A 24,597-nucleotide genomic window follows, 5' to 3' on the forward strand; every position below is an offset into this window, starting at 1 on the left:
GGCAGCAAATAGGAGTTTTAACTCCTATCGTATCTGAATGTCAATCGTGTAGTTCTTTTCTAATCATCTTCTTTTACACAATATCTTTGTCCCAAAAATAAGAGATTTATGAGAAAACTGATCAAAAGCCCCAAAATGAATTGCTTTCAGCAGGATTCTCCAGGCCTTTATGATGAAGACTGAGTAAACAGAAACATGTCTAATTAAATGCTGAAACACGCTTCAACTATATGAAGAAAATCTTGTAGTGAGTAAATATGAGATAGAGTTCAAGATTCTTTACGGAGTCGGTAAGAACTAAAATCAACAAAAAACACTTTCTTTTAATATACAAGCTTCATAAATTGATCAAGCATAAAATCTTTAACATTTAGTCGTTGAGAAAAAAAACTGGGAAAATATGAGGCAAACATTGGTCCATGAACGATCAATATTCTCGTCAGAAAATTCACCTATGTTGAATAATGTTTTTTGTATAAGTCTCATGGAATAATGTTAAAATAAGATTTTTCAAAAGTCTAATCTGATTCATTCCGATTTTCACATCTTGGTAGGTTCTGCGTTAACGCACTAGACAAAGATTAAACTTGTATAGATTTGTAATAACTTTTCCCAAAAATAAGGTATAACACCAAAAAGTGAACAAAAATGAACTATTTGGCTATAAAAACATATTTACTACAACTAAATTTTACTAAAAATATCGTAAAATATACATACATAAGGACTTTTTCCATGATCAAGGACGTTTTCTAAACATCAAAATTTCTGGACGATTTATCCTCGAAAATGATAGATCCTTTAAAGTCAAACCAGTGACGATTCCTCATTTTCAATTATTTCCAGTGTTTATCCGATATGCTATTGATTAATTAGTTTAGCCTATGAGCTATTAATTTATTGAACAAATTGCTTATCAAATATTTAAAGAGAAATTCAGCAGAAATCATGACATAAAAAGAAAAAAAAACATGCTGAGGTTAATGGCATTCTAAAGTTCCTAGCATATTTCACTTGATAAAACTCGGTTTGTTCCGAATTAAACAGACATAAGGATTTGCTTCAAATATATTTTAAATAAATCTTGACAACGAAATTATGGACTCCTGAGATCCCCTAAAACAATTTAGATTACAGAGGGGTAGCCTCATAATTTAGTTTGGGAAGGATATTATAAAATACCATCCATGTCTAACGCATAGTAAAATTTGCCATAGTTTGAGTTAAAGTATTCTAAATATCTCGAACAAGCTTTACAATTTTCTACAAGCCTTTACAATTTTTCTAAGCTTTAATGAGATAACTACTAAAATAGAAAGTATTACATATTCCATAAAACAAAACAAAAACGTCCCACAAAAAGATTAATTATTTTGAATTTAAAATAACCCATGGTTTAATTTTTATTTTTCTCTTGTGAAGATTAAACTATAATGGCTACATATGTAATAGTTGCCAATACAGAGTGAAATTAAGACTAAAAATATTTTCATGCCCATATATTGTTTCAGCCTACATCATAGACTTTCTCCAGCAATCCAGAAAGTGCAAAAAAAATATATTTCTTCCAGGAAAACTAATATTTTTCTAGCACCTCGGCAGGAAGCAATATCTAATCAAAGTTATTAATGTGAGCAAGGGTCTTTCAGAGAACAATCTATAAAGGTAACTTTGACACTACGACATAATTGGCCTACGTCATCGAATCGTGATAGAATATCATATTTATTTGTCGAAAAAACATGGTTGAAAAAAGACATCGGAGTCACCAAAAGAAGATCAATGAGGAACGTCTTGAGAAAACTATTTCACAAGAATAGATGGTCTTAGAGTCTTAGAGTTAAGGTGCTAAATTAAATTATATCCTTTTAGTTAGGCCTAAAAGTGAATGGTGGTCAACTGGCCTCCTCCAGCACCCTTTTCTGTTATACTCTTTTCTTCGTACTCCTTTTTCCGCTATGCAGCCTTATGATACTGGGGAAAATTGGGGATAGTCATTATGGTTGTGGCGTCCGAAGCTAATACCCCTTCCACAAAAAACCTTGTGTTCCAATAATGGGCAGCTTACATAAGTTAGAATCCTTTCCTTGGGGACTATGGAGGATTTCTCAATCCCTAAATTATAGTAATTTGAGTTTAGGACTATTTTGAACAAAATGGCTAGCTCAAAATTTTGATCGAAAGCATTCAGAAAAAATAGGCATGTGAGGGGGGCTGCCTACCGTCTGATTACTCTTGACTCTTAAAAATAGAGCGAGAACTTTTAATTTAAAGCGAAGGAGGCTTTTCCGAAGTCTGTAGGATTACCCCTTCGATAAAAACCTTATATATGAACAATGGACAGCTTGCATAACTTACAGCCTTTGTCCTGAGGTAGTGGGAGGTTTTGTCAACCCCCGAATAATAATTATTTAAATTAATTCACCTCTTGACTATTTCAGACATAATGACCATCTCAAAATTTTGATTGGATGCGTTTAGGAAAAAGGTGGCGTGGAAAGGAGGGGGGTTGATGCGCTCAAATCACGTTTGACTCTTAAAATGGGAACTAAAAATTATTATTTCCAATTAAATGAGCCCTCCCCCCCCCCTCCGAAGTTTATAACATCACCCGTTGCATATGAAGTGCCTCTGGAGAAAACAAATGGATCCTAATGGGCTTGGGGTTGATTGGGAGGGGGAGGCTAGGTGCAATTGCATCACTTTTGACTTTAAAAATGGGAATTAAAACTTTCAATTTCTAATCATTTGAATCCCCTCCTAAGTTTATACGACCATATTTTCCGTAAAAACCTGGGGACTCTGGGGAGTTGTGTGGACCTCAGAGTTTTTTTACCTGATCTTTGAAATATTTTGAACAAATTGGATCTCTGATCACTTTTGACTCTGAAAAAGGGCACTAGAACTGTCAATTCACGTGGAGTGGGGGGGGGCTAGTTGCCCTCTAATGACTTTTACTCGGAAAAAGGGCACTGAAACTCCCAATTTCCGATCGAATGTGCCCCCTCCAAAGTGTGTACGACCACCCCGTCGATATGAAGTGCCCTTGGGAAAAAAATAAATAAAGAGACATTGGAGCCTTATGGCCTCTACTATAGGCAACACTATAGTGCTTTCTCTGAGAAAAAGTAAACCAGAACTTTCAATTTATAATCATTTGAGTCCCCTCCGAAGTGTATACGACCACCTCTTCCGTAGAAACCTTATTAGTCCCCTGAGCATAAGTTACAACCCTTCTCCCGGGCTGGGGGCAGGATTATGTTAAACCCGAGTAGTTGTCATCTGATCGTTGGACTATTTCAAATTTAATGGCTATCTCAAAATTTTGATCTGATATATTTTGCGAAAAGAGGGGTAGGTGACCTCAGATAACTTTTGATGAATCTTAAAAATGTAACTCGAACTTTCAATTTCGAACAAAAAGAGCCATCTCTGAAATTCATGAGGTTTATTTACTACCACCCCTTGCACAAAACCCTATATGCCCCCGGTGCATAGCTTATAAAAGTTACCCCGGGCTCTGGGGGGTTGTCGACCTCAGAGTTTTGATTATTTGATCTTCAAACTATTTTGAAAAAAAAGGCTGTATTAAAACTTCGATTGGATGCATTTGGTAAAAAAAGGGCTTGGGGAGGGCTAGTTGTCCTCTGATTACTTTTGACTCTTAATAAGAAAACTACAAATTCTGATTTACAATCAAATGAGCGCTCCGAAGTTTATGCAACCATCCCTTCCATAAATACTTCATATGCCCCTAGGAGACAATTTACAATACTTGCCTCCGGGTTCTGGGGGGTTCTGTTATCCCTGGAGTTTTTTTTATATGATCTTTGATCTATTTTGAGCAAGATGGCTATATGAAAATTCGACCAGACGCATTTGGGGAAAAGAGGGTGAGGAGGGGCTACCATTGAACAAGTTTTGACTTTTAAAAACGGAATTAAGAACTTTCAATTTCTGATCGTTTGAGCCCTCTCCAAAGTTTATGCGACAACCTTTTCCGTACAAAACTCTATATGCCCCCGGGTATAAGTTACAACCCTTCCCATGGGATTCTGGGGGGGAATGTTTACCCCAAATTTTTGTTATTTGATTGTTGGACTATTTCAAACAAACTGACTATCTCAAAGATTTGATCAGATGCTTTTGGGGAAAAAGGGGGTATGTATGTGGAGGGGGGGTCTAGATACCCTCTGATCACTTCTGACTCATAAGAAGGCTCATATTTGGCTCATATCAAATGAACCACCTTTAAAGTTTGTAAGACTACCCCCAACATAAAAACCTTACACATCTCCAGGGCATAATTTAAAACACTTGCGCCCGGATTCGGGGGGAGTGTGTCCACCCCAGAGTTATTGTTGTCTGATTTTTGAGCTATTTAAAAAAAAATGGCTATCATAAGTTTTTTATTGGGTGGGTCTGGGGAAAACAGGGCGTGGGGGGTAGTTGCCCTTGGATATCTTTTGACTCTTAAAAAGTGAATAGAACTTTCAATTTCCAACCAAATGAGCCCTCCCTGAAGTTTATACGAGGATACCTTCCATAAGACCCGTATAATCCCTCGGACTAATAATAATTAATCCGATATAATCCCTAGGATATAATCTCTGGGCCTCCGGGGGTTGTGTGGACACTGGAGTTTTTCTTATCTGACCTATGAACTATTTTTAACAGAATTGCTATGTCAAAATTTCTATTTTATGCATTTTGGGAGAAAAGCTGCCCTCTGATTACTTTTAATTCTTAAAAATGAAATAGAACTTTCAATTTCCAATCAAGTAAGCCCTCTCTGAAGTTTTTACGAGCACCCCTTCCATAAGAACCATATGTGCCCCCAGGGCATAACTGAAAAAACCTGCCCCCGGGCCCCGGGGGGTTGTGTCGATACCAGAGTTTTGTTATCTGACCTCTTAGCTATTTTTAAAAAAATGCCAATCTCAAATTTTATCTGATGCTTTTGGGGGAAAAGGGGGTGGGGACTAGCTGTCCTCCGATCACAATTTGACTCTTAAAAAGTGAACTATACCTTTCAATTTCCAAAGAGCCTTTTCTTAAGTTTATACGAGCATCTCTTCCATAAGAATCATATATGCCCCCAGAATATAAATTACAACGCTTGCCTGCGGACCCTAGGGATTGTGTCAACACCTGAGTATTTGTTATCTGACCTTTTTGACTAATTTTAACAAAATGGCTATCTCAAAATTGTATCTGATGCATTTGGGGAGAAGGAGGCATGTGGGGAGGCTAGCTGCCCCCGATCACTTTTGATTCTTAAAAGTTAGCTAGAACTTTCAATTTCCAATGAAAGGAGTCCTCTCTGAAGTTTATGCGGGCACTCTTCCATAAGAACAAAATGTACCCTCACGGTATAACTTGCAACGCCTGCCCCCAGGCTTTGGGGGTTTGTGTCGAAACCGGAGTTTCTGCTATATGACCTTTGAACTGTTTTTAACATTATGGCTATCACAAAATTTTTATCTAGTGCAAATAGGGAAAAAGGTAGAGAGGGGGGGGTAGTTACCCTCCAATAACTTTTGACTCTTAAAAAGTCAAAAGTTTATACAAACTTTCCAAAGTTTATACGACCTTCCCTTCTATATGAAGTGTCTCTGTGGAAAAAAGGTAAAACATTGAAGCCTTATGGCTTTTACTACAGACAACGCTGTAGCTTTACCTCTGATATTTCAAGTTAACATCCTTAGCCGTTCCTGAGAAATTGAAAACGCGCTCTTTCGACAACCTGTATAAATTTAGTGTTTTTTTCTCTTAGTGTTTTCCCCCTCAAGGTCCCCTGAACATAAAACATTCATGCACAGAGTCACTCCATAGATTTTGCAGGCACACCCTTTTGACAGCCTGGTGTCTTTTGATTCCGTTTTATATAAGAAAAACCTTAGCAGAGATGTTTGCTGGCATGGTCTTTTGACAACCTGGATGGACATAGGTTGTGTCGGTAGATTTTGTTTTATATCCCCTTCAACATTCCTTAAACTTTTAAACTTAACGCTCTTAGCCGTTCCATAGATATTCCTTGGATACGCATGGTGTCTTTAAATTTTATTTGACGTTACCCCCAACATTTCCTCAATGTATTCTCATTAACGTTTTTAGGGCACATGCATTCTGGTCTGCTATTACATGTATTAATTTAATATTAGTTAGCTCTAATTTGTTGGAAACATTTTTTGTTGGTACAAAGGAACACAAACGGTTGCTTATAAAAGCATACTACTTTTAATTAACAAAGGTAAAAATGAGACTCGAGAGAATCTTCTAAATAATAGGTAGTTGTCATATGAATACGACTGTTTAATAAAAAACAGAAAACATGCTTATTTATTTGTTTATACCTGACACCACGAACAAAAGCGAAAAGATACTCGCCAAAGGAGTCGTAACCATATACAAAAACAAAAACGCAATTATGCTTCTTTGTTATATATTCAATTTTACACGCTCAAGGTGGCAACATTATGTTTTAAGAATAGATTGAACATGAAACATTAAAATTGACAGTAGGAATCAACAATAGCTCCTTTTTTTAGTTTTAGCAACACCTGCCTATAATATTTTTTTCGAATTTTTGAAAAACTGTTCTTTTCTGTACTTACCAGAAAACATATTATGTAAGCTCCAGCTGCTTTATTCTATACGGCTGATATCGTGTATTTTTAGGAATGAGTTATTTCAACGGCCTTGTTATGTTTTTTTAGGGGGGGTACTATTGGTCTTATAACTGGAATATACGTCTGTAATGTTTTGTCAATCACTAGCAAAACAACTTTCAAGCTACAGTTAAAATGGCTTTTAAAGAGAATTAAATAAAAAAAACAAGTTTTTTTTAACTGAAAGTAAGGAGCGATATTAAAACTTAAAACGAATAGAAATTACTCCGCATATGAAAGGGGCTGTTCCCTCCTCAACGCCCCGCTCTTTACGCTAAAGTTTGACTCTTTCTCTCAACTCTACTTTTTAAACTATTATTTACTCTCCCGAAATCATAGAATCAGTTGCATCAAAGATTGTATTTGTTTTAAGGAAAAGCGGAGATATATTCATATCTATGTATGGTACATATATACAACGTTTTATTAAGCATTAATTGCTACATATCTAAGCAAGGCAGTATCCAGGGGAAATTGTTAGTGGGTTTGAACCCCCCCTCCCCCAGAACATTCGTCTTATTCGTAAAATTGCAAGATAAATGAATACAAACAAAATTTTGATACATTTTTAAAGTTTTTTTTGTTAATACCCCCTCCTTCGAAAATAATCCTGGATACGATCTTGTATCTAAGGCTTAAAAGAGCTGTGTGTATAGGAATGCACATTATCTTTTGTTTATTTTTTAGGGGGTGATCAAAGAAATGAATAGACTTGGGATGTTAATAGACTTGTCCCATGTCAGTAAAGCCACAATGCACGACGTCTTGGCAGGATCATGCGCACCAGTGGTTTTTTCACATTCATCTGCAAGAGCACTTTGCAATACAACGAGAAATGTTCCTGATGAAGTTCTAAAGAAACTGGTAGGTTCTCAGAGCAATTTAGAACTTAAGTATTTAATTTATACCAAGATCAATTTCCCAACGTGAAGAAAAATTGATAGAATGTCGTTGTCAAAATCTGTGTCCATCTACTCCTTTGACATAACTGCAAGGGATCTATATCTCTACAACATATAATACCTACCTTCATTCATCATCCGAGCATGGGCGCCGGCAGGGGGGCCATAGTCCCCCTGGAAATTTGAGATTGTAAAGTAATTACAAGGAAAACAAAGGAAAGAGAATAGAATTGGGAAAAACCATGGAAAAAAATGTGTGTTGCCTCATTGTTGGCTGCCAGCCACTAGGTTTTGACCCTTAATAAAAAAAAATATAAGTTCTAATTTGTGACTGAGTGACCCCTTTCTAGTTTTTCACAAACATTGTTTCTATGTGATTTGGTTAGAGACTAGAGTGACAAAAAACATCAAATTCTTCGTAGTAATGAATGATAAGTAAATAACTATCACTGCCAATAAAAAAATAAGAGCCTAACTCATGATAACATTAAATCAAAGGATCGGCTTTTCACTATGATCCTCAATATGTATTTGTTTATAAGGAATTAGTGCAGTTACTAGTACACAAGAAAGCTCATATAATTATAGAAAAAAACAAAGGAAAACATTTTTAAAAGGGGCAGTTTCGGTAAAAATATGCCATCAACTTTTGCTTGCATTGCAAGAGTACTTATGAGTTGATATATGAAGCCACTACAATCAGAAATGTTTCCCCGGAATGGAATGCTGGGAATTTTGGTATGTTCCGACTGAACGAACACCTTTTTTAAGATTTATTATCATTTATTTATTTATTTTCAGGAGTGATTGTATTTATCTAGTTTTCACTTTGAAAAAGATTTAATTTTTCGCTGTTATGATTTATAAAAGTGTCAAATATATTGGTTTTTGTATTCAAAATTAAATTAAAAATATTGAATTAAAAAATTTTATTTGATTTTCTTAATCTTAGTTTTTATGTTTTACTTTGAGCGAACTACTTTGATAATGCGTTACTTTTTATGAACACTGAGTCTATAGGCATTAAATATTTCGGTGTTTGATAACCAAGTTCAAAACTGTCAATATTGTTAAAAAGTATCCGTCCGACGCTTCGGCATTGCTCAACAGAACTGAGTGCTGAGAGTTTATATCTTAGTTTTTGTAAGTAGGCTATTGTTTTGTGTTTTTTTTGCAATTACTTACTTTTTTTCATTGCCTTTAGACAAATGTTTGTGTCTAAGCTTCATTAAATAAAAAAACAAATTTTTCAACTGAAAGTAAGGAGCAACATTGAAATTTAAAATGAACAGAAATTATTACGAATGTGAGGGGGAGTGCCTCCTCCTCAAAACCTCGCTCTTCACGCTACAGTTTTTCGGCACCTTGAAAAAACGTTACTTATTCTTCTACTCAAACGACCATTGTGTTTCAAGAGTCGTTTTTAAAGAATTGGGACAACATTTAAACTTTAGCGTAAAGAGAGGAGTGTTGAGGAGGGGGCAACCTCTCTCAAATACGTAATTATTTCTGTTTGGCTTAAGTTTTAATGTTGTTCCTTACTTTTCGTTTGAAAAAACTTGTTTTTTTATATTTAATTTCTGATCGTTTTTGAAATAGCACCAGAATATGTGGCTCCACCTCCATGGAAAAATCCCCCTCCCAACAGAAATATCCTCTGAACAATTCAATCTTGGCGAAAATTTAACCCGGACAATTACCTTTAACATATCCAGGCGTAAAATTGGATCGGTAAAGAGAAAGCAAGACATATACAGACATTTCTTCTATGAACTCTGGCAAATTCACCCAGTGTAAAATTTCCCACGAAAAGTTTACCCACTAGAATATTCTCTCTCCATAGAAAATTCTCCCTGTAAAAATCCTCCCAGCAGGAAATTCATCCTCCCTTCCCCACCCGAAAAATGTATGAAAAGTTCCCAATAACAAATACTATACGTAAACAATGGGCAAATTTATAACTTACAAACTCTTCCCCAGGGGCTGTAGTTGGGTCATTTTGTCTCCAAAGACATAGTTATTGGGCCTTTCAACTATGGTAAACAAAATGGCAATCTGAAATTTTGATTGGATGATTTTAGGAAAAAGGTGGCGTGGGAAGGGGCGTAGTTGACCTCCAATTTTGTTGGTCACTTTAAAAGGCACTGGAAATTTTCATTTCCTTTAAAATGAGTCCTCTTCTGACGTTTTCGACCACTAGGTCAATACGATCACCCCTGGAGAAAAAAAACAGCAACAAATAAACACGCATCCGTGATCTTTCTTCTGAAAAACATAAAAGTTTCCACATTTTGCAGATATGAACTTGGAAACTTTACAGTAGGGTTCTTTGATACAAAGAATCTGATGGTGTAATTTTTCATTAAAGTGATATGACTTCTAGGGGGTCTTTCTTCCTTTTTTCGAAAATTAGACAAATTTTCTCAGGCTCGTAGTGTTTGATGGGTAAGACTAAACTTAATGAAATTTATATATTCAGAATTAGCACAACAAACCAATTCTTTTGACATATCTATTGGTGTCAAAATTCCGTTTTTTAGAGTTCCGGTTACTATTGAGCCGGATCGTTCCTTAGTTACAGTTCTTCACCACGAACTGTTTGATTACTCATCAAAATACAAACAGAGATCATTGAAATATACAATTTTATGAAATTTAATTAAACAAATAGAAAAGGTTTTCAACTAAAGTAAGGAGTAAGTTTAAAACTTGAAAACAAATTGAAATCACTCTGTATATTAGGAGGACTGCCCCCTTCTCAACACCTTGCTCATTCAACAGCAGTTTTTTAGTGCTTTGAAATTTTTTATTTCCAATTGCAAATTTCCTTTAAAAATCTGGACAAAAGCCAAACTTCAAAGTACATTGTAAGGAGTCAAGGAGGAGATAAGCCCCCTTCATATAAAGAATAACCTGTTCAAACAGGTTTCAAATCTGTTCCTTGCTTTCAGTCTAAAAGCTCCTTTTTTAATGCAACTTCTGGTTGTTTTCCAAGTCATACCCAAGTCTAACTAAAATATAATTTGAGGTTTCGGTCCCTTAAATCCCTGGTTAATTGCTTTTAAAGTGTGTAAATCAATAATTGTACGTTGATTAGTACCGTCCTACGTTTAAATTTACAATACCAATTTCGGATAAAATTTGAATATACTTAAAAAATTGGCAATGAATAGCAATTTTGATAAAAAGTCCTTGTTAATATTACCACTAAAGAATTTCGGTCGGATGAAAAGGAGTATTATTGTTTGTATTGATGGAAATTTTGTGAGACTTTTGATCTTCTACGTAACTGAAACCATCACAACCTCTACAATAGTATTTTCTTATCGATAAATGCATTACATACATTTGTTTAAATACATTTAAAGTGCTTCATATAAATAGGAAAAGAAAAACATTACCATTTAAAATTGCATAAAACTCAGTTCATAGCAATATTGACCAGCCAAAAGGAATTTTCTGGCGGGGTTGATGATGGCCTGCCTTGCGTTTTCCACCTCTGTGCTGGTAGATATAGAAATTCAACTTTTTAGCTGTATAGAGAAATATTTTAATTAATTCTTTCTCGCCCTACCTCTTTCAACATTTTTTTGATGCCTCAGTAAGCAGTTTGTCCATTAAAATGTACTTTTTAAGGAGTCTACCTTACCCCCACCTAAACAATGACTCACCCCCTTATCATAGCGGATACGCAATTACAGATCACCAAACTTATCCTAATTTCATTACTAATAAAGCGAATCAACTTGGTTGAATCCAGTACTGCCACCATGTGGGATTACTTCTTTTGCAACTTGGAAGCCTAAAATGTAGTTATTGACACTTTTAAATCAATTAGCTTCTCAGAATTTTAAATTGATTACAAATTCATCCTCTTTGGGGTGAAGTTGGACTTTGGTGCCCTAAAATAGCAGGAAACAAGACTTTCCTCTAGCCCAATCTGTATGGTCATTTAAAAAAAAGCTTTAAAACCACGTTTGAGTGAGCTAAAATCACCCTTGGAGAAAAAACAAAACAAATAAACATGTATCGACGATGTTTCTTCTGAAAAACATGCCAAATTCCACATTTTGAACATTGGAGCTTTAAACCTCTATAGTAGGGTTCTCTGATACGATGTATCTATTAAAAGGATTTTCAATGCGATCGCTTGCTTTTTTGGGGCGTTTCCCTTACAGGCAAATTTCCTCATATTTTTGCTTTCGGCTGGGTAACAATAAAATGAATGAGTTTTATACAATATTTAGAATCTTAAAAAGCCAATATTGTTGGTGTAGCGAATTGTCATGAGAATTTCATTTTTAGCTTTTGGTGAATATTGACCCGTCATTTTGCCTCCAGTTTTTGTTATTACAAACTATTTGATAATATTCTCTGGTGACGAAATATTTTTTAACCAGGTCATTTTATTTGATAGAATAGGTCAATAAAAAGAAAGAGGGTCAATTTGACAGCTGCATAGTTAAGTTTAAATTTCATTTTTCTTTCGCTATTCTATATTTTTTTTTTTATGTCTCAATATATAAGGGATTTGAGTTCAAGGGTGAGAATTGTCCTGTTATGAAAGAGGTACATTTTATGTGGCCGGTATAAAATCAGAACGTGGTATCTATGCAGACGGGATGGTTTTCGAGTATGTTTACTCCATCTGTCAACTATTCCAAGGCGTAGGAAATTGCATAAAGACAAGTCTACATTAATTATAATCTAACAAAGCAATAAATCTCTCTTAAGATTAAATGCATAATAATTAAATATATTACTGATTTAATAAATTGATCCCTTTGCCAGGAATCCTTGTTGTTTAAAATTTACTGTGTTTTATTTTGCATGCAATTTAATTGTTCTTTTTACTTGAGAGTTTTTTCCTAAGACTATTTGAAAATAAACTTATTCCTACGAAAAAATATCCTGAAATATATTCCCTGTCACCCAACCCACCACCGCCATTTGGGGCATGCCCCCCGGAAAATTTTCTGGCAGTTCCCTTCATCTGAGTATTCACTTTTTAAATCATTGAAGTTTCACCTCAAAGGGCTTGTTCGACTGTTAATTGCAGACAATGAAAAGGGTGTTCTGTGAAACTAACGATTAATGCCGAAAAATAAAATGCAACTTTTGCCATTGACAATTTTTCTTTTTTTTAAGACCGCTTTGGCCAATTTCCTGTTAAAAGACACTTCAGAAAATTTGTCATGCTCAGCACTTGAGTAAACAAAGACACATTTTTTCATTAAATGATTGGTGCACTGGATTCCGAACCAGAAATGACTGTTTTTTTATTTTATTTTTTTTTCTCATTGGCAGTTTGTTTTATGCGCACATTGGCCTTGTGCGCATATATATTCGATAATATGATATTGAAAAGCAATATCATATTATTCAATAATAATTCTTCAATAATAATGATATTGAAAAACAGACCAATATCATTATTGTTATTGGCCTTCAAACAGATCAATATCAGTTACATTGACACAGGTAAACTAATAACAATAATAGTGAAAAGATATATCGAAGTTCATTGATCCCCTCAAATATTTCTTGGAAGCACATTAAGAATGCGAAAGGGTGAAGTTCCCACTATAAATCCTTCCAAATGGAAGGGAAATTGTCAAACATCTCAGAGACATTTCAGTTTTTTTTCTTTTTTGTTGCCTTAGTGAGGCTGTCGGACAAGCTTTCTAAGTGCCAAGGGTACTTAAAACATTTTTTGATAGGTCATTTTCTTGTCTGTTCTGACAGACGTTTGGAATGACTCGGAAGTAGTTTTGCAGGTGTTTAATGTTATACTGTCTAAAAGATAGGAGTCAGCACAACCTTAAGAGAGAAATCAAATAATGACAGGTAAAATCTTACCAAGAGATTTATTATTTCCGTCAGTAACAGCAACAATGATTATGTGTTTGAGCAAGGGTGAAGAACATTGGATAACTTAATTAATTGATGGGTAGTTAAGGACTTCTGAATCCTTTTCTTTTGCTAACTGATAGATTACCCGAACCGTCACTAAGGCAACAAAAAAGAAAAAACTGAAATGTCTCTGAGATGTTTGAGACTGAAAACAAAAATATATGTTGAAAGAGGTAGGGGGAGGAGGAATTAATTAAATTTTTATCTATACAGATAAAATGTTACATTCCCGTATCTACCAGCACAGATGTGAAAAAAGTAAGGCAGGCCATCATCAAACCCGCCAGTAAATTTCTTTGGGGTGGTAAATGTTGCTATAAACTTAATCTTCTGCAATTATGTATGGTAATATTTTTCTTTTTCTATTTATATGAACTACTTCAATGTATTTAAATAAATATATATAACTAGCTGTTGGGGTGGCGCGAAGCGCCACCCAACACCTAGTTGTTGGGGGCGCTTCGCGCCCCCCAAGCCCCCCCCCCCCCCGCGCGCGTAAGTCGTTACGTGCCATATTAGTTACGCACCATTGTAGTTGTGTCCCTGTGTCCCACCTGTGAATATATATATATATATATATATATATATATATATATATATATATATATATATATATATATATATATATATATAACTACGTAAAACTTGCGAATATACAACATTCTTCGCTGTCCCATTGTCTGTACATATAAATAGATTGTCTGGTTTACCGACTCTTGAACATGCAACATATAATTGTCCATGGGAAAAACAATCCGTATTCAGATCTATACCTCATTATTCTAATGATTGCCCTTGAGCTTTGTTGATGGTGATTGCTAATCAAACATTCCCTGTGTCCCCATCGTCATTTATATATCCCCTCTGTGCCCCCCGGCGTTCCCGTTGTAGTTGTGTCCCTGTGTTCCAGTCGTCATTTTAGTTTTTTTTGTAGTTTTTACCTTTTTTAGTTTTTTTTCTTCTTTTGTATTAATGCTAAAGCCAAGGTTCGAACCTGGAACCTCTTGGACCTAGAACCTGGAACATAACGCTTTACCAACTCAGCTACTTCGGCTTGAATACATTTACCTTTTTTAGTTTTTTTTTATTTCTATTTTTATTTTTTTTAGTTTTCTTTTTCTCCTTTATTTTTCAGTTTTTTTCCTTTTGTTATTTTTTTTTCTTTTTCAGTTTTCAGTTTTTTTTTTAGTTTTTTAGTTTTTTATTAGTTTTTAGTTTTTTTTCTTTTATTTTTTTTGTAGTTTTACCTTTTTTAGTTTTTTTAGTTTTTGTCTTTTTAGTTTATAGTTTTTTACCTTTTTTTTAGTTTTTTTTAGTTTTTTAGCTTTTTTAGGTTTTTTTAGTATATTCATTTAGTTTTTTTTGTAGTTTTTACCTTTTTTAGTTTTTTTTCTTCTTTTGTATTAATGCAAAAGCCAAGGTTCGAACCTGGAACCTCTCGGACCTAGAACCTAGAACATAACGCTTTACCAACTCAGCTACTTTGGCTTGAATGCATTTACCTTTCTTAGTTTTTTTTTATTTTTATTTTTATTTTTTTTAGTTTTCTTTTTCTCCTTTATTTTTCAGTTTTTTTCCTTTTTTTATTTTTTTTTCTTTTTCAGTTTTTAGTTTTTTTAGTTTTTTTATTAGTTTTTAGTGTTTTTTTTCTTTTTAGTTTTTTTTGTAGTTTTTACCTTTTTTTAGTTTTTTTTTAGTTTTTTAGCTTTTTTAGTTTTCTTAGTATTTTCATTTTAGTTTTTTTTTGTAGTTTTTACCTTTTTTGTTTTTTTTTCTTCTTTTGTATTAATGCTTAAGCCAAGGTTCGAACCTGGAGCCTCTCGGACCTAGAACCTGGAACATAACGCTTTACCAACTCAGCTACTTCGGCTTGAATACATTCGTTTTTAATTGGTATATGATGAAATTGATGCAGTTTTTTTCCTAGTCTGACGTCAGTCGACGGACAGACAAACAACTTTTTTTTATATATATAGATGTATTTATCGATAAGAAAATACTATTTTAGAGGTTGTGATGGTTTCAGTTATGTAGAAGATCAAAAGTCTCACAAAATTCTCCTTTTCATCTAATCGAAATTCTGTAGTAATAAAATTAACAAGGACTTTTTCCCGAAATTGCTATTCATTGGCAGTTTTTTTAAGTATATTCAAATTTTACCCGAAATTGATATTGTAAATTTAAACGTAGGACGGTACTAATCAACGTTGAATTATTGATTTAAACATTTAAAAGCAATTAATGAGATATTTAAGGGGCCGGTACCTCAAATTATATCTTTGTTGGACCGGGGTATGATTTGGAAAGCAATCAAAAATTAAATTAACATAGGAGCTTTTAAATTGAAAGCAAAGAACAGATTTGAAACCTATTTGAACAGATTATTCTTTATATGAAAGGGGTTATCTCCTCTTTGGCTTCTTACTATTTACACTGAATTTTGGCTTTTGTCCAAATTTCTGAGAAAATTTGGAATCGGAAAAAAAAAATTTCAAAGCATTAAAAAACTTTTGTTTAATGAGCAAGGTGTTGAGAAGGGGTCAGTCCTCCTAATACACAGAGTAATTTCAATTTGTTTTAAGTTTTAAACTTGCTCCTTACTTTAGTTTTTCTATTTGTTTAATTACATTTCATGAAATTGTCTTTCAATGATCTCTGTTTGGATTTTGATGGGTAATCAAACAGTTCGTGGTAAAGAACTGTAACTAAGGAATGACCCGGCTCAATAGTGACCAAAACTTTAAAAGTCGGAATTTGATACCAATGGATATATCAAAAGGATTGGCTTGTTATGCTGATTCCAAATATGTAAATTTCATTAAGTTTAGTCCTATCCGTCAGAGGCTACGAGGCTGAGAAATGTGTCTGATTTTCGAAAAAAGGGGGAAAGGCCCCTAGAAGTAATAGAATTATGATGAAAATCATAACATGAGATTCAGCATATCAAAGATGTTGAAACATTAATTTTTTCAGAAGAAAGATCACGGATGCATATTTTATTTGTTGTTGTTTTTTATGTTGCTTGTTGTTTTGTTTTTTTTTGTTTTTATATATTTTAGCATCGAAGTTCCGTTTTTTTTAGAGTTTCGTTTACTATTGAGCCGGGTCGCTCATTATTAGAGTTCGTTACCACGAAGTGTTTGATCAAACAGTTCGTGGTAAAGAACTGTAACTAAAGAATGACCCAGCTCAATAGTGACCAATACTTTAAAGGTCAGGATTTGATACCAATGAATATATTAAAACAATTGGCTTGTTATGCTGATTCCAAATATGTAAATTTCATTAGATTAAGTCCTATCCGTCAGAGGCTACGAGGCTGAGAAATGTGTCTGATTTTTGAAAAAAAGGAGGAAAGTTTTTAATTGTTTTAAAAGTAGAATTGTGGCAAAGAATTAAACTTTAGCTTAAAGAGCGAAGGATTGCAGAGGAGACAACCCATTTCATATACGGAGTAATTTCTGTTCGTTTTAAGTTTTAGTGTCGCTCCTTACTTTCAGTTATTAAAACTAGTTTTTTTTTTTTTATTTAATTTCTGAACGTTTTTGAATTAATGTATGTTTGATTTTGGCTCTCCGTACATAAATTATTAAATGAAATTTGCATATTAATTCTTTTTTTGGCTAAATGGCTTTCTCTTAGTTTTGATCAGACGATTTTGAGAAATAAGGGCTGCGGAAGGAGGCCTAGTTGCCCTCCAATTTTTCGGTTACTTAAAAAGGCAAATAGAACTTTTAATTTTGAACGGACGTTTTTATTAGTAAAAAATATACGTAACTTAGGAATTAACTTACGTAACAAACTTTTATATTCTTATATTTTTGATTATGTATATGAGGGGGTTTGTCCCTCGTTAATACCTCGCTCTTCACACTAAATCTTAAGTTTTGTCCCAATTCTTTAAGAATCTCCTCCTAATTCCTTAAGAATCTTTGTGTTAAAGTATTTTTAGAACCCCTCATATGTGTAATAATCTCTGTTCGTTTTAAGTGTTAATGCTACTCCTTATTTTCAATTGAAAATTTTTTTTCATGTTAATATTTTAATTGTTTTTTTTAATAGTAACGCTAGAAAATCCTGCGCCCTTTTCAGTAAATTTCTCTTCCCCCATGAAATATTCCTCCCAGGAAAGATCCTCCCACATAGCCCTCTCCCCTCAACCCCACACCCAAACCAAAAAAATCCCCCTGAAAACGTTGGTAAACTTCCCAATAAACATTACTGTATGTAAACATTGATCAAAGTTTGTAACTTTGATCAATGTCCCTCCCCCAGGGACTGTGGGAGAATAAGTCATCCCCAAAGACATAGTTATTACGGTTGTCGACTATGCGGAACAAAATGGCTATCTCAAAATTTTGATCCGTTAACTTTAGGGAAAAATGAGCGTGGGAGGGGGCCTAGGTGCCCTCCAATTTTTTGGTCACTTAAAAAGGGCTCTAGAATTTTCATTTCCGTTAGAATGAGCCCTCTTGCAACACTCTAGGACAACTTGATCGATACGATGACCCCTGAAAAAAAAAAAAAAAAAAACAAATAAACACGCACCCGTGATCTGTCTTCTGGCAAAAAATACGAAATTCCACATTTTTGTAGATTGGACCTTGGAATTTTTTAATAGGGTTCTCTGATACGCTGAATGCGATGGTATGATTTTCGTTAAGGTCCTATGATTTTTAGGGGGTGTTTCCCCCTATTTTCCAAAATAGTTCAGATTTTCTCAGGCTCGTAACTTTTGATGACAAGGACTAAATTTGATAACGCTTATATATTTAAAATCAGCATAAAAATTCGATTCTTTTGATATATATTTTAGCATCGAAGTTCCGTTATTTAGAGTTTCGTTTACTATTGAGCCAGGTCGCTCCTTACTACAGTTCGTTACCACGAACTGTTTGATCAAACAGTTCGTGGTAAAGAACTGTAACTAAGGAATGACCAGGCTCAATAGTGACCAAAACTTTAAAAGTCGGAATTTGATACCAATGGATATATCAAAAGAATTGGCTTGTTATGCTGATTCCAAATATGTGAATTTCATTAAGTTTAGTCCTATCCGTCAGGGGCTACGAGGCTGAGAAATGTGGCTGATTTTCGAAAAAAGGAGGAAAGACCCCTAGAAATGATAGGACTATGATGAAAATCATAATATGAGATTCAGCATATCAAAGAGCCCTACTGTAAAGTTTTCAAGCTCATACCTGCGAAAATGTTGAAACTTTAATTTTTTCAGAAGAAAGATCACGGATGCATATTTTATTTATTGTTTTTTTGTTGTTTTTTCTCCCCTGGTCTGATCATATTGACCCTGTGGGTAAAAATTCGGGAGAGGACTCATTCTAGCGGTAATAAAAATTTCTAATGCCCTTTTTAAGTGACCAACAAAATTAGAGGTCAACTTGGCCCTTTCCCACGCCACTTTTTTCCCAAAATCTTCCATTATAGGACAATCTTCTCCTCTGTTGCACCTTTCCCCCCTCCCACATCAGGATAGTAACATATGGCATTGTATCAGAATTTTACAAGATCCATTCGATTAAAAATATCCAAAAATGCACCATCCAAAGGTGACCTGACTCAAGAATCAAAGAAAGCGCTCAAAATTATGCAATAGGCCCATCCTTCACAGACATGTTTAGTAGAAAAAGGCTCGTGTTTTTACACCTTGTACTGGAATCAGGCAAAGGATTTCAAACTAGGAGATAGAAAATAAAGATTGAACCAGTAACACTTCTAACTACCCCCTCCCATTAATCAACCGATGCTTTAGCACAAGGTTAAGTATACATTTCACCTTGTTTAAACAGACCAATAAAAGGGTTTTGAATCTCGGTACAAAAATAAGCAGAATCTAAGCTATTATTCTAGTTCGATTCAAAAAGAGGCAATTCCAAAATTCGGAAAATTGGTGTTGCGAAAATAAAGCTAAGGTCAAGCTGTGGAACTACTCGGTGTAGAAATGACCTAATTTTAGACATAAGAACGAGCTCTATTTCTGTGTTAGAACATACCAATTGCTGACTCGGGGCAAGCCCAAAATAGGTCGAAACCATGGGTGACTACTCGATGCAAGAACAAACCAACTTCCAAATCAGTGAAATATCGAGGAAGTCCTATTTTGATGCAGAAATGAGCAAGGTCTTGAATTGATGCGATGCAAAAATGGGCTTTTACACGAAAAATCTCTGACACGGTGTAAAAGTGATCTAAGTTAAGGCTGAGGAATTTTGGTGAACTGATACCGAGCAAACTAAGCCCTACTTCGATGTTAGAAATTGCTAAATCAAAGTTGCTGAATGTTCATGATGATATATCAGTGAACAGGTTCATAAATGGGTTTCAATTTGAAAACGAGCTAAAACAAACTCGTGGACTGACTTAAGACTAAAACAAATGAATTCTAGACTCAGTGAAAAAACAGCTAAGGCCCAAATCGGCTCATTAATTATCCATGTCCGTACGTGGTGCAAAAACCAGGAAAGTTAAACATTCACTTGACCTTTCCCCACGTCCAACTTTTTTAGATCGGAAAATTAAAATGATTTTCATTAGAAAATCATTAGAAAATTTCATTAGAAAATCAGCTCTTAGTGAACCTTAGAGCTCTCCAAATCTAACCCCTCCCCCGTTACTGCCAACTATTTAGAAGTAATGTAGGTGTGTTGGTCGTGATGAGATCAGGTAGGAATTATCTATTAATACCAATGTGTGGCCATAGCCCCTCCAACATCATACCCCAACCTGACTCATGAGAGAAATCGTAGGCATGTTATACTTTGAATGGATCACACAATGATATTTTGTATGTACATTAGAGGCACAAAATGGGTTTCTCAACGTCCAAGCTGTATTTAGTACTCCCACATTACGAAATTCTTTTGCAAAAAGACAGACAGGTAGCATCGTAGTTAAATTGAAAGCATCTTGTTTTGTGTGTCTCGAGTTCTATAGCGAACATGTGGTCACTCCAACACCCTACTCTCCTACACCACCAACTCTTTTAGCAGAAATTTAAGCACATTGTCAAAACATAAATCATACAAAATTTTTATGATTCTAATCCCCACTGCCAAATTATTTTGTATGCGGCGTGCGGATTTTTTGCGTGGGGAAGGTTTATGATGTTAGTAGGCTTCAAATCGCAGAAGCGTTGGTTCCAAAATTATGAAGTCTGTGAGAGCTAGGACTTCGCAGCACAGCAATATAACATTCCTTCGGGAAGTCTCCTTGGCTATGTTTTCCTTTGTGTAAACTACCGAGTAAATCCTAGTAATTTTGATTGCTCAATCACTTTTACACCAAGTTACCACAGAGTTTACGAACGAATGACAATGAAGAGATTATTGAAGATCATTTTAAAGCTTACCCTCACATCTAACCCCCTCTGTATCCAGTAATAGATATTGCGCCGCAGCGTAGGGCTGTTTTAGCTTGATCGTGCTGCAGCGTTTCAATTTATGACCTATAAGTGCGGGAAATTTGGTAAAGTGAGAACTCAGAGCTATCCAAGTGTCTTTTCACAGTTGAAAAAAGTTTGGATGTACCAGAATGAAAGTCTGCGAACCAAGATTAAAATATTGGAAGCTAGGGTTATGACAGCAGTAAAGTACGGCCTTGAAACGTGTCGACGGATTGTTTGTGGTACCCGTCTGACTGACCATATTTTTTGTATCTCAGTGCTGCAGATGTCTTCACACCATTTGAAGTTTTCAACTCGACGCAAGTGTTAATGCTCTAAACCGTTTCAAAGATATTGCAGAAGCGCCTTTTTGACAATACATCCTGCAAGTTTCCACATAATATTCAAAGCCGTCCCTAAGATATTATAGATACACCCTTTTGACAACTTGCGTGCATATAGTGTATTTTGATTTAATCCAAATTTTAATTTTCACCCAAGGGCTGTGGGGGTCAATCACCCCCAGAGGCATAATTATCGGACCGTTCAGCTATGCTGAACAAAATGGCTATCTCAAAATTCTGCTCGAATGTTGGAGAACAATGGAGCTTGGGAGGGGGGCCGCTAACCCTCTAATTACGTTTTATCCTTAAAAAGGTCACTAGAACTTTTAAATTCCAATCAACTGACCCCCCCCTAAAGTTTCGACAATAAATTCTTCCGTACGAAGTGTCTTGGTGAAAAAAAACAACAACAAATTAACAATACATAGAGCCTACTTCTTTCTTCACATAGCCAACGCTATTACGCTACCTTTGACTTTTATACAATTAATTGATGGTTGGAGGAACAATGTTCTCTGCCGTAGGCCCTGCAACTTCAAAATACCTTTTTTTTAGGCAAGTATATGTAGCAAGTAACGTGTGTAACAAGTACGTGGTCAATCCGGTTTCGGATGGTGCTGTCAGCTTCATTCCACCCTGGTTGATGATTAGTCTTATGGGGAAACCCATATCTCCCTTAGAATCAAGTCAAGAGTAGCACGAAAATCTATTAGAAATACATCGTTATCACTGATTTGACAAACTACATGCTAGCCGGTCCCCGTCGGTTATAGCACTGGTTGCAATTATCTTGTGCATTAAAATCACCAATCACAACCCCCAAATTGTCTCTATGAAACTTATTGATGACATTACTTACCAATGGATAGATGCAACTGATGACGTCCTGTAGAAAGTGTGCCACTCATTAGTTACTACAAACACGTCTATAACCGCCATTTTGCTTAGCAAGTCGTAATACCCCTCTCACAAGATATGATCATTAACTGGTTCCCAATCTAGAAGGTACTTCTTTTCTTCACGGACTTAAAGGGAAGTGTAACACCATCCAGTTTTTCAACCTCTAGTTGATGATTTTAGGCCATGATAAATCGAATAGTTATTTTAGAATTTATATTCCCGACAGTATGACCCTCTTTGGGCAAAAATTGACGTTTTGTGAAAGAAAACGACAGAAAATGTCACTTTTGTGTGGTGCTATCCCTCTCAGAGAAGTTATCATCTGCGGATGATTCTTCATCAAACTTAGTAATAACTACAGCATTCATGTCATTGACTTGCTTACTACTTATGAATAAACATGGCTTAGGACAGTATTTTCCTTATACAGCATTACCAGCATTTCCTTAGGAAAGCATTACCTTATAATGTAGAGCTTGATATGCTACTGTACTAAACACCTACTGTGTGAATGCCTACTGTAGTGTTCCAAGAAATTAAGCTCAAAACCTTCTGTTAAGAATTTAAACCCCATTATGTGTCAATTGGCTATCTTATAATTTGCATTTTATAGCCTTTTAACTTTCTTTTGATGAAATTTAATGTTTTGTGGTGCAGAATGGAAGAAGGGCTCTAAATATTGCGATTTCTTTTCAAACTTTCCCTCTCCCAAACTTCTATTTAAATTCATTTGACACGATCACTCCCGCGAAAACTACCAAAAAGCAGACATGATACCGGTACCCATGCAAAAAAAAAATATTTTCTTTGCTGTTCAAGTTGGAATGGGGGTTGAAGTTTTTATCTAATTATCAAAATTTTCGGCCGTTATGACTTTAAAAGGGCACTTTTCTTTTCTATGCGACTTCAATTTTTAGCCGTTTCATCCTCTTTTTAAAATCCCCATATGTTAGTTTTCGCAGCAAAATTTCTGCTATCAAGATTAATCAAAATAATAGTTGACATTCATGAATTAGCTTTAAATGCCAATTTTGTCCTTGGTACTGTTCTGTTACAGCGCCTATGTCAAGTCCTCCATCTACGTAGAACATGTTTCTCTGACTAGTCCTAGGAAAAATATCACAAAATATGATGAAAACATAATACTTTAGAAACTTTATAATACTTTAGAAACACATTTGGGCTATATATTTGCATATTAGGAGTGGGGTGGGTTGGGCTTAGAACATAGTTGGTCTGCATGCAAAATGTGTTAGATAAAATTATTTGGCACATTATGAAGTAAGAATCGTTTTCTAACTTTACATTCTCCAAACATTTTAACCATCCTCCCTTAATGTGCAAATGTATACCCCATATTATGTATTTCCCATCTACTCTGTCACATAAATTTGTCTTGTCTCACGCTAAGCTGAAAGAAACTAATGAAGAAACCGGTTCTACAGTGCGTCAATAGATGAAGAACTTGACATAGGCGCTACAACAGAACAGTAGCTTTTTCTTTTTTTCACTTTTGTACTAAACATTTTTTGAGCTTCCAGTTACTATGGGTGTTCGTTTGCTCTTTGGTTGGCTGTAGATATCGCTGCTACAATGATGCGAAAAATTTCATGTTTAATCTTCAAAACAGCACCGAATGAGATATAACTTTATTTCATTTTACTACGAAAATTATGAAGATAATTCAAATATTTGTTTTAGGACCCCGGGCTCCGCAAAATGTGTTAAAAAATCTGAAGAGCCCGCCCCTCGTTCCAATTATCTGTATTTTTAGCGTTTACCATTATTTTGCAACATGTTTCTCTCACCGGGTTTCATATATAAATGTTTACTTGAATTTTTTCTTCAAAATTTGGTCTTTAATTTGACATAGTTGTTTCTCTTTATCTATTCTTTTTTGCTCTTCTACACTTTTAATTCAAGATGATATCTCCCACGTAAGTCATAACCCTATTTTAGTCTTCTCTAGAAAGCAAGAATAGTGTAATAAAACTGCAGACTTCTTGAGAAGAATCCTTCATTTACTGATATTTGAAGTTTATGCTAACGAGCAGTGTTTCTCTTAAGAGAGCTTTCAAAAAAGGCAATGGAAAAGGAAAGGTCTTGGAAATTCTTCTGAATTATAAATGAGCAGTTCGTGACAAATTATTGCAAGTTTACAATCCTCTTAGCGTGGCATTCGAGTATTCTGCCTAATAACAATTCACATGCTTGACATCATAGGAAAAACTAGCATCAGTTAGACTGGAAAATTAATTTTAAAGCAGCAATACCTCTGCTATTACTCTAGTGAGCAATTAATAAAAATCATTTGTTTAATTTTTCAATCTAAATGTCTCTGTTACAATGGACATTTTGTAAATTCAATGGGCGAAATATGAGTGTTTATTTTTTATAAAGCGAATACAAAAAACCCTTTCCCTACCCCTTGTATATTTTCCTGGGTATTTACCACTAGAAGATCAAAA

At 34.9% G+C, this 24,597-nt stretch overlaps 1 protein-coding gene across 1 annotated transcript in view; it reads left to right on the forward strand.

The window, feature by feature from the left end:
• The window catches only part of LOC136035433 (dipeptidase 1-like), a 224,095-nt gene that overhangs the window by 154,921 nt on the left and 44,577 nt on the right, over positions 1-24,597 (forward strand). Inside the window, exon 9 of the mRNA XM_065717242.1 lies at positions 7,359-7,535. Within this exon, the coding sequence (XP_065573314.1) occupies positions 7,359-7,535 (177 nt within the window). The remainder of the gene's footprint in view (positions 1-7,358; positions 7,536-24,597) is intronic.

The sequence above is a fragment of the Artemia franciscana genome, chromosome 14 (assembly GCF_032884065.1).
Source record: "Artemia franciscana chromosome 14, ASM3288406v1, whole genome shotgun sequence".
Classification (NCBI taxonomy): Eukaryota; Metazoa; Arthropoda; class Branchiopoda; order Anostraca; family Artemiidae; genus Artemia; species Artemia franciscana.